Raw genomic sequence first — 10,169 nt, 5'->3', positions numbered from 1 at the left:
TGAGATATCGGTCACACATATATTTTCCGATATCTCATATCTCTAACAAAATTAACAAAAAGAATTAAGAATTGCTTATTCCTCTAAAACAAAACGAAAGGAATTTGCAATGTCGTCAATGTCTGTGGTGGTTAACAGCACCGCAGCATTTCCTAACCTCTCCTTGCTTTCCGGTGAGAACACCGATTCGGCCCATGTTAACCATGGCCGGACCAAATCTACTCTCGAAGTAACCAGGAGCATAAGCTAGCTTTTTAACAAGGCTGTTGGTTAATGGAGAATTAGCAATGTTTGAATCAATCTCAAGAATTCCTTGGTTTACCAATAGGTTCTTGTAGTAAGTGTTGTCCATGCGATAATGAGTCTTGGGGTTGTTTTTGAAATAAACTTGGTTTTTACTCCTACTTGGACATGTCTTCTTCAAGGCGTAGAGCATGTTGGAATTCATTTTTGCATCTGGTTTACCGGTGTTGTGGTAATTGTATAGACGGCTTTCAAACTTGTCACAGTGTGTAGCTCCAACAGTATGTCCTCCTTTATGAACAAAACGACATTGTTATTATTATATATAGATGTACATGAGATTGTTGTACTAAGCTTGTTATATATATATATATATATTGTGGATTAAATTGGTAAAGTTTAGTATGCACATACCTAGAAGAACAACAAAGTCCTCCTTACTTAGTCCTCTTGAAGCAAAAAGGTGGACGGCGTCACGTACTTGCATGTTTTCTGATGGAAGATTTGCAATGGCTTCACTTTGATGTGATTCAAAACCATCACGTCTTCCTGTTTCTACGAAATACCATTTACCTCCGGCCTAGTTTTGAATGTATGGGATAAGATTAGTTAATTATTTAAAATTCATTCAAATATTATTGAATTAATTTGGTGTGATGATAAACTAATTTTATGTTAATTTAATTTCTTGTTTAAAGAGGTACACTATATTATTACTTTACTTAAATAAATAATATATAAATTAGATATTTTGTATTATATATAAAAAGCGATAAAAAAAAAAATATCATGGTTAATTTGATAGGAATGTGTTATGTTACTCACCAAAAAGACAGCACTTCTAGCAGCAATATTGAGTACATCAGCACAAGAGACGATTCCTGGACAAGCTTTCTCTAGAGCTGCCTTTGCTGCATCCACGACATAAAATCCCTTAAGGCTAAGATTGGGTGATGCTGTTTTCTCTGTTTTTGGTCCATTAAGTAGGACTGATGCATCACATCCCTATCAATAAGAAATAAACACAACATTAGTTTATCACCATATACCAAATCATTTACATCAAATCAATTCAGGTTATTACTTACCCTAACAATGCAATCATGGAACTGTAATCGAATGAGACCAGCAACAATAGTTGGATCCCTAGCAAATTTAGCCTTAACTACGTTGAAAACAATCTCTTCGACATTGTAGTTCCAACATTTCCCGTTATAGTAACCAACTTGTAGTTTTTCCCCATAACCTTGGCTAACAAGGGTCACAAGAATGAGCCCTAGAGCTAAAGCTACAGAAGAAGAAGTACACCTCATCATTTTTTGTAATTCGCTTATTTAGAGATAAAGAAAAATGATCGAGATGATTATTGTGATCAATCAAGTGATGATGAGAATTGCTAGAAACTTTCCCTTATTTATAGTGAAGCTAAATATAATACTTAAAAGTAAAATTGTAGCAATTGGATTTAAATAATATGCTTATTAGTACTATAATTGGCTAATTTTATACATAGTTGAATAATGTTATGAACGTGAATTCTATTATCCCCTCATCAACTACTTATCATTATAGCTTAATTATCTTTAAGAAAGAATAATTTTGGCTTATATCATGCCAAAAGTATGATTGGTACATCCCAAAACAGACATGTTTATTTAGCTATAATTCATTTGTTGGGTTAAGTTCATTGATCTTGTATTAGAGAGTTGACATGAATTTACTGTTTTTCCAAGTCAAAATATAATCTTAAAAATAATATAATTAGCAATTAGGCTTAGGTGGAAGGGCAATGGCACATGGATTTGTGACAATATGTGAATTATTTTGTATATTATATGGTTTTATATCATTATATGAAAAGTACTTGGGTTACGAGTAATCATTATTGTACGTGTTTGAACGGTTCAACGGCTTCAACCCAGCACATATGATCAACTAAGAATGTTTTTAACTTTTTCCTTTTCTAATATTATCAGATAAAAAATTAATAATTTGGGTAAATTATACGTATTTTAGTTTATATCTAGCTTAGCTGGCTCAAAATTTACCTTGATTATTTATATATATGCGCATGTATAAAGTATCTATAGCTTGACTTTCCTAATCAAACTTTTTAATAAATTTGAGAGTTTTCCTATTGTACGTAAATTTGAGTAGTAGTTTAATTTCAAATATATAATGCATGGAAGTTGCAAAGAATGAATTTTAGCTAGTTCGTTGCCATATTATATCTAAACCTAACAAAATTAGCTCGGTGATATTTGACTATCAAAACCTAAATTCTTGAAATTGACTCGAAATGAATTCAATCCGATCCTAAAGTCATATATATATAGCCTAACACAACGAATAATGTTTTAATTAATGTGTACGATTTTAACCATAAAATGACACCTCCGCAATTTCATCATTTTCATTAAGAAAACACATAAAGCATTCTTAGGTGAATAGTAATATATACCCAATACATGCATTTTATTTGACACATATATGTACCAAAAAAGAAAAAGGAAAAAAAGGACTTAAGGACATGCATTACTACGACTCTAAAGTCCAAACAAATAAACGGCTCCACCTCTAAGCTGCACCCTACTTAAATCCAAGATTTTATCTCGAATAATAATCATCGTATATATATATAATATGCTTAAAAAATGAAATTCATTATTTCATGTAAATTATTATCAACGTAACTAACCTGTCTAGTGGTGTCTTCTAGCTTCACGTACTGCTTGTCTTATTTCATAGCTTCACATGCATCGATAGATATCTCTAGCTTCTTATTTCATTTCTATTATGGACTATTACTTCTGAAAACACAATTTTATTGAGTGCTTCACCGACACGGTTGCTATATACTTCGTATTATTAACCTAGGTAAATTATATCACTTTTCACTTTAATTTCTTCCCCGAACAATACGTGTTTTTTTTTATTCATTTTGACTTTTGACACAATTTATACGCTTATATTTGACCATATGTTTTCACAAATATATATAAACATATGTTTAGTATGAATGTATTGTTGAGTTGGCTATAATAAATAATTTCAAATGTCTTATACAAAGACATTTTTGCTGGCTACATACTCTTAGGGGTTGTTCACATTTACTGAACTGAGATGAACTGAACTGATTGGAGCTGAACTGAACTAAACTAAACTGAACTGAATTGAGCTGAAATGAATATTTTATGAGAGAGGAAAATTAGGAGTTGAACTGAAATGAGCTGATTGGAGCTGAACTGAACTGATTAGAGCTGAATTGAACTGGAATTAAGTAAATGTGAACAGACCCTTAGATAATTAATTTTGTTAATGATCAAGTATGTGTTTTAGTATATATGTGGCAGACCAAAATTGGTAATTAAGGTATCTTGAAAAGAGGGAGGCCACTTCTTTACAACATGTACGAGAATGAGATGTATCTATTTAGTTATATTCGATTCATGTAGATGATGCTTTGGTTGTTTGGGTTAGGTCCCCAGTCACTATCAAATTCTTAATGTAATTTCTAGTAATCATGAATGGCACATGTAATAATTAATCTAAAATTGTGAAGATAAATTTTAATTTCAAAATTTGTAAATACTAATCTTCTACGGAGTATGTGCGTATTAAAAAGTGTTCCTAAACAGTTATATTCTAACTAATATTTGCGTAGCGACGTAGCGTCTTCTTTGGTAAAATTGGGAAGATTATTACAAAAATAACTATTATTAATATAGTATTAACTAGTTTAGTAACGCCTTTTTGCGTGCGTGTGAATAGAGATATTTGCTTATAATTATTTTTAGGAGGCATCTCAATAAATAATTTAAAGTAAGGTTAGTGCGTAGGCTAATAATACTGTGATTGAATTGTCGATGCAAGAATTCTAATTAAATTATCATAATATCAAATGACATAATAAAACGTACATTTTTTTGAGGGAGTTGGAATGCAATTAAGATTAGGAAAGGAGAGCAAAAGGCAAAACACTATTTGTTTGTGTCGCGTACTTACGTACAAGCAAACACAATTTTAAAACTTTTTTTTGATTATTCCATAGAATAATAATGGCACTTATAAAGGTTAACAAAATATGTCCCTACTTTTTTTTTTTTCTAGGTAATGCAATGATGAATGAATCTAATTCAGCGCATTACCACATGGAGTTTCCCATGCATATCAACTTGCTACGACCCACCTTCTATTGATACAACAACGACAACCACAACAACAACTAATAATAACAAATAACAAATGACAAAAATTAAAATTGGATTGAGAAATTAAATTAAAAACTTAAACTAATTGACGGAACCACAAGATTTTCTTATCTCCCCTTGGTTGCCTGTGAGAACTCCAATCCTAGCCATCTTGACCATGGCCGGACCGAATTGGTCTAGGAATTGATTAGGACTTTTGGCTAGTCCGATAACTAGGCCTCTAGTAGAGGGATTTGATGCCAAGTTTTGATCAATCTCCATTACGCCGTTGTGTGCTAGAATTTGCTTGTAGTAAGCATTGTCAATCTTGAAGTGGCTATTTGTTGTTTGGTCTAGGAATGTTTCATTGTCAATTTTACTATTTAGAGGACATGTCTTTTGCAAAAGTTGGAGAAGAGATGGGCTAATAGTACAGTCTGGTTTTTTGGTATTTCGAAAATTATATAAACGCTCTTTGAATGAGTGACAATGTGCAGTTCCAACAGTATGTCCACCTGTAAGTAAAATGTATACAAAATTAACCATAAAAACAACTTCATTTTGATATAATAATTTTCAATTAGATCATTCAAATGATAGTTTATATTTACCTAAAAGTACGACGAAATCATGCTTGTTGAGTCCTTTCTTAGCAAACAATTCAATGGCTTGAGGTACTGGCATTGTTGGTGGAGGAATGTTTGCTTGTGCTTCATCTTTACGTGAAACAACTCCGTCTCTTCTTCCGGTTTCTACTTCATACCATTTTCCTCCTGCCTACATTCACACCAAGCAAAATTATGTTGGCATGTCCTTTTATCATTATTGCTTACTTTACCCTTAGAAAGTCTAGAGCTTGAGCATCCAATTAAACATATACGTACAACAACTAAACAAGTAATCCTTTATTAACTTACCAAGGAAATTGCAGCTCTAGCACCTATAACAAGAACATCTGTACAAGAGACGACTCCTGGACAAACCTTCTCAACTGCTTCCTTAATATCACTAACAGTCTTGATACCACCAAGCCCTTTATTAATTGGCGCTGTTTGTTCTGTATCTTTTCCATTGAGCAATATCGATCCATCACATCCCTTTATAATTGAATCACACAAGTAAGTGAAACATGTTTAATAAGCTATAAATTAAAATGAACAAGATTAACCTTGTAATAGATAATTAAAAGACTGAAGTAATTATGTAAGTTATAAGAACAAACCCTAACAAAGCAATCGTGGAATGATACACGAACAAGATCAGACACTGTATCTGGATTAGCAGTAATTTTTTGCTTAACTACATCATAAATGACCTTTTCAACGTTGTGTCCACCACACTTGCCATTATAAAAACCAACTTTAAGTTGTCCATGAGGACTATGAGCATGACAATGGGCAAGGCCAACTAGGGTTACTAATATGAGCCCAAGAAAGAGCATTGAAGATTGCGAGGTTCTCTTCATTGTCTCTAAATATACTCACGTACCTTTGTTTGTTATTTGAATCGACACAAAAAAAATATATATACACTACTAAGTTTAGTAGCTTGGTATAATGAAATTGAGTGAGCAACTTATCCACATTTTATAGTGAATTAAAGTAAAGTTTGGAGGTGTTTGGGTTGAATTTCCCTACGGGAGTTGTTATACAATTATAATCACGTGCTTAGCCATCAAGATAAAGTTGTCGGCTATGAATATTTAAACGTACGTAGCATGGTAAATATCAAACACTAGACAGCCGCCACCCTATGTACTATGTTAAATTTAAACCAAAATATTGCAGTTTAATAAACGTTGTAATTGTGTATTTTTGAAGGAAGTGTCTTGTAATAATTGTAAAAATTAAAATTTGAATTATTTTCATATGCTATGTGTTCCTACTTCGTACATTTTTGTCATGTTCGTTTCTGTATATCGTACGATTTCTTATGACAATTTATGTTAGTCGATCCCAAATTATTTTAAGAATAAGATTTTGTCGTTGTTGTTGATATGTTCCATGGTAGTCAGTGGCGGACCCAATTAAGTGACATGGGGGGACAGCTGTCCCCCCATTTTTAAAAAAAAATTTTAAAAAAAAAGTGAAAAAAAAAAAAGCAAAACGCGACAGAACGAAGAACAGCACTCAGTCTACAGTCTTCACTCCTCCAATTCGCCATTGCCTCCACTAGTCCACTGAGATCGACCGTCGAGGCGTGCGTCGCTGCTCCACCAACCAGGCAACCACCGCCCTGCGTGCGTCGCTGCTCCTCAGTTCCTCACCAGTCTGCCAGTCACCACAGCACCACTTCGGCAAATCGGCAGTTCGAAAGCCACTTCACTAGCTGCGTGCGCCGCCTGCGCGCTGCCTACGCCGGTACGCCCTCATCGTCTGACCTTCGAGCCTCGGCCGTCTTCGCTTCATCAAATCCATCAATGGTATGTCTTGCTAACCCTAATTCGAAATTCCCAATTTGAAATCCCCAATTGTTAACCCTAATTTCCAGTTTTTTGTTGAATCATTGTTAATTTTAATTGCAATCTTTGTTGAATTTTTATTTTAATTGCAATTTTAATCTTAGGTTTTATTAGTATGCAATGATGTGAATTGTGGAAATTGATATATATTTTTCAATTTAATTAGGAAATGTCAAATGATTCACCTAATTCAAACAAATCCAAGCCTACTAGAAAACAACCCGATCTTCGACAATTCATGTTTAAAAGAAAGAAACTCCATGAAAATGAGTCCAATAACTCCCCTTCATTAAGCTCCCCTCAAAGTCAAGAAGATGATTTGAAATGGGTGGTTCAAGTACTTGTAATGTACCATTGGAGGAAAATTTGGTATACGATGTTGAACTTCTTCCTCATGATCCGGGAAAAAGTATAAACATAATGGATTACCCCCCAAATGAACGAAATGCAGTTAGGAGGGGTTATATTCTTAAAAAACCTTGCCAACCAAAAACACATGACTTTCCTCAAAGACAAGTGTCTGGTTTACGTCGCTTTAGTGTTCATTGGTTCAAGAAATGGGATTAGCTTGAGTATAGTATTGAAAAAGATGCCGCATTTTGTTTTGTATGTTACTAGTTCAAGAATGAAGTTGATAGTTATTCGGGGGGTGATGTATGTTACTAAGTATTAACCAATTTGTGTGTTTGAGTTTTTTTTTTTGTTTTTATTTTTTGTTAAGCTTTTTGTAAGTTAAGCATTTTGTCCCCCCGAATTGAAAATCCTGGATCCGCCACTGATGGTAGTTGCATCTAAAGAAATACTAAACCGTATAGAATTTAACATGCCAAACTAATTAATTGATGATTATATCAATTCTTATCCGCTTTAATTGAGTGTACGTAAGAAAATAAAAGGCTTCATACCAAAATCATTTGGAATTAAAAGTCGCATCATAAGCCTTTTTGTTTAGAAGAACTCTCATCTTAAACATTTTTTCAACATACGTAATATGCAAAGAAATTTGGAACTCAACAAACTATTGAATTTTGAAGTGACAAGTGAAGGTATAAAAGTTAGTCACTCTATATGAAGTATAATATACATATGTAGTGCTAATTAATTCATTAATTATAAAATAATCTTGAAAATGGGCTGTGCTAATTATAAGTTAGTAACTAGATCAAACGTACACGTCGTGATTTCTAACTGATGCTGAGTTTCTTCCTCCTTCGTTAAAGTTTGACTTGCATGGAAAGATGAATGTACTTTAGGCATCTTTAGCCATCACCTATCGATCAAGACTTACTTGTTGCACAAACCTGAACTTACTCATAATTATTGTATGATGGTCATGATACATCATTTAGGGAATTTTAAAGTGCCCTACGTGATATTGTTATGTTAATTAAATAAAAGTTACTAAAATTTAGGTCCGTTTACTTCACCTTATTTTAGCTGAATTGAAATTATTTTTACTGAAATGAAATATTTTTTGCTGAATTTAAATTAATTATACTGAACTAAAATTATTTTTTTACTGATTTTCTATTATATTTCTTCTTTAAATTACTGATTTTTACTGAATTGAAATTATTTTTACCGACTTGAAATTAATTTTACTGTACTAAAATTACTTTTATAGAATATTATTTTTTTAAGGTGAAGTGAACAGGGCCTTATTTCAATTTTTTGGACTAGAAGAAATATGTTTCCACTCCCGCTACTAAATACAGAATAAATTACTTTCATTCCAAATAAAATACCTCATTTGACCATAAAATGTCCAACGAAATAATCGTTTAGGATAGAAGAAGTGAAATTAGTGGTCAAAGTTTGTTCTTAGGAGATAAGGGCGAGTGTCATAAATCATTTGCTGCATATGCATCCAATAATTGGTTTATTTTAGGCAAAACTACTACTCATATTATGGAATCACACGTCAATTGATTGTTACTGTATTTTTTTTTCTACAACTTGCAAATAAAATTGGTAATATAAGCTTTTCATCAATAATTGTAGACTCTAGATTGATGCTTTAACTTTTGATTGGAAAGGGCTGCAGCACGCAAATACAACCTACTTGCATTTTCGAATAATAATATTCTGTAATCCTCTTGTGTTTATCTTGTAAGATAAATCCGTTCAAAAAAAAAAATCTTGTAAGATAAATAAATAAATATTTGAATTGGCACATTGAAATTAATAGCCTCCAATGTACGCATCTAATGTTCAATTCGTTATAGCAAGTCCTAGTAACTTTTTTTATTAATAAAATTAATCAATAAATAAAGAGTCACAAGATATGTACATAAAATCATAAATATTCGAAAAAAATAATATATTGAATCAATTAAAAATTTTATGTGTGGAACATCTTTTGCTTATATGGGAAAGCTTATAATATACAACAATTTTGGAGACAGACAATCCAATGATTATTTTAGCCGTAAGGATGTTTTCATCTAACTGTTATCCATAAATTTTATAATTCATCACCAATGAAACAATTTTAAAGTATCTAAAAAAAAAGGAAATTCTCTCTTAAAAGAGGAGAAGTAAAGTAGAAAAAAAATCTTACTCTTAGAGAAGAAAAAATTAAAATCCTGTCTTTTGAGGAAGAATAATTTCTCCTTATCTAATTATTCTAATTAGGAAGTACGTACTCCCTCCGTTCTTTTATAGGAGCCTCATTTGTCATTTCTCTTTATTATGTGAGTATTAAATATTAAAAATGAAAATTTAATAAAAAGGAGGGAGTATTAGTCTAAACCAAACAAAAGCAAAGCAAAAACAAACACAAAAAAAAAAACAAAGATGATTGGGCTTTGATAGAATCCCTCTAAATTTAATTATAGAGTCTAGTGTTTTAAAAAGAGTAGATGGGAAAAAGAGGTTTTGCCTAGTAACTTATTTAATACTCTATACTCCGTACATACTCCACATAAAATCTGTTTATGAAATAACTACTCATATATACTACTCAGTATTTATTTAAGAGAAATTGTCAGAGTTATTGACTTACTCATATTTCTTATGCTCATTCATCTTTTTATATTTTCATTTTTTCTTAGCTTATCTTTTAACGAAAATAATACTACTTCAGTTAATTATTATGTACAATTTTAGAATAAATCATATCTCATAACTGTCATAAGTAATACTCCAAAGTTGCACATACGATAATAATTAACGAAGGTACTATATGTTATTATCTACAAAGTAAATATAATACGAGTGTCATTAATCAATATTACTAATGTATCGTTGTCCATTAATTAATTAATATGGCAAAA

The 10,169-nt window shown here is 31.8% G+C and overlaps 2 protein-coding genes across 2 annotated transcripts; both read right to left on the bottom strand.

Annotated features, from left to right (window-relative positions):
* Positions 1–16: 16 nt before the first annotated feature.
* LOC110683963 (peroxidase 57-like) lies at positions 17–1,648 on the bottom strand. Its single transcript, XM_021860360.1, has 4 exons — positions 1,332–1,648; positions 1,069–1,248; positions 658–823; positions 17–534 (listed from the first exon to the last, which is right to left on the bottom strand). Exons 1-4 carry the CDS (start codon positions 1,557–1,559, stop codon positions 116–118), a joined length of 993 nt encoding a protein of 330 aa, XP_021716052.1. The 5' UTR covers positions 1,560–1,648; the 3' UTR covers positions 17–115.
* Positions 1,649–4,226: 2,578 nt separating this feature from the next.
* Positions 4,227–6,051, bottom strand: LOC110684228 (cationic peroxidase 2-like). The gene is made up of 4 exons (XM_021860646.1): positions 5,656–6,051; positions 5,351–5,530; positions 5,045–5,210; positions 4,227–4,948 (listed from the first exon to the last, which is right to left on the bottom strand). The coding sequence occupies exons 1-4, from the start codon at positions 5,896–5,898 to the stop codon at positions 4,536–4,538; spliced, it is 1,002 nt and encodes a 333-aa protein (XP_021716338.1). The 5' UTR covers positions 5,899–6,051; the 3' UTR covers positions 4,227–4,535.
* Positions 6,052–10,169: the final 4,118 nt, after the last annotated feature.

This window comes from Chenopodium quinoa, unplaced genomic scaffold (assembly GCF_001683475.1).
Source record: "Chenopodium quinoa cultivar QQ74 unplaced genomic scaffold, ASM168347v1, whole genome shotgun sequence".
Lineage (NCBI taxonomy): Eukaryota > Viridiplantae > Streptophyta > Magnoliopsida > Caryophyllales > Amaranthaceae > Chenopodium > Chenopodium quinoa.
Note: the sequence above shows the minus strand (reverse complement) of the source record. Positions and strands in the feature narration are given on the sequence as shown.

Excerpts from the sequence above, each read along its gene's own strand:
- LOC110683963 (XM_021860360.1), bottom strand. The coding sequence starts at position 1,559 with ATGATGAGGTGTACTTCTTCTTCTGTAGCTTTAGCTCTAGGGCTCATT. Across the intron at positions 1,249-1,331 it reads TCCATGATTGCATTGTTAGG|GGATGTGATGCATCAGTCCT; the intron begins GTAAGTAATAAC and ends TCTTATTGATAG. Across the intron at positions 535-657 it reads GGACTTTGTTGTTCTTCTAG|GAGGACATACTGTTGGAGCT; the intron begins GTATGTGCATAC and ends TTGTTCATAAAG.
- LOC110684228 (XM_021860646.1), bottom strand. The coding sequence starts at position 5,898 with ATGAAGAGAACCTCGCAATCTTCAATGCTCTTTCTTGGGCTCATATTA. Across the intron at positions 5,531-5,655 it reads TCCACGATTGCTTTGTTAGG|GGATGTGATGGATCGATATT; the intron begins GTTTGTTCTTAT and ends TCAATTATAAAG. Across the intron at positions 4,949-5,044 it reads TGATTTCGTCGTACTTTTAG|GTGGACATACTGTTGGAACT; the intron begins GTAAATATAAAC and ends TTTTACTTACAG.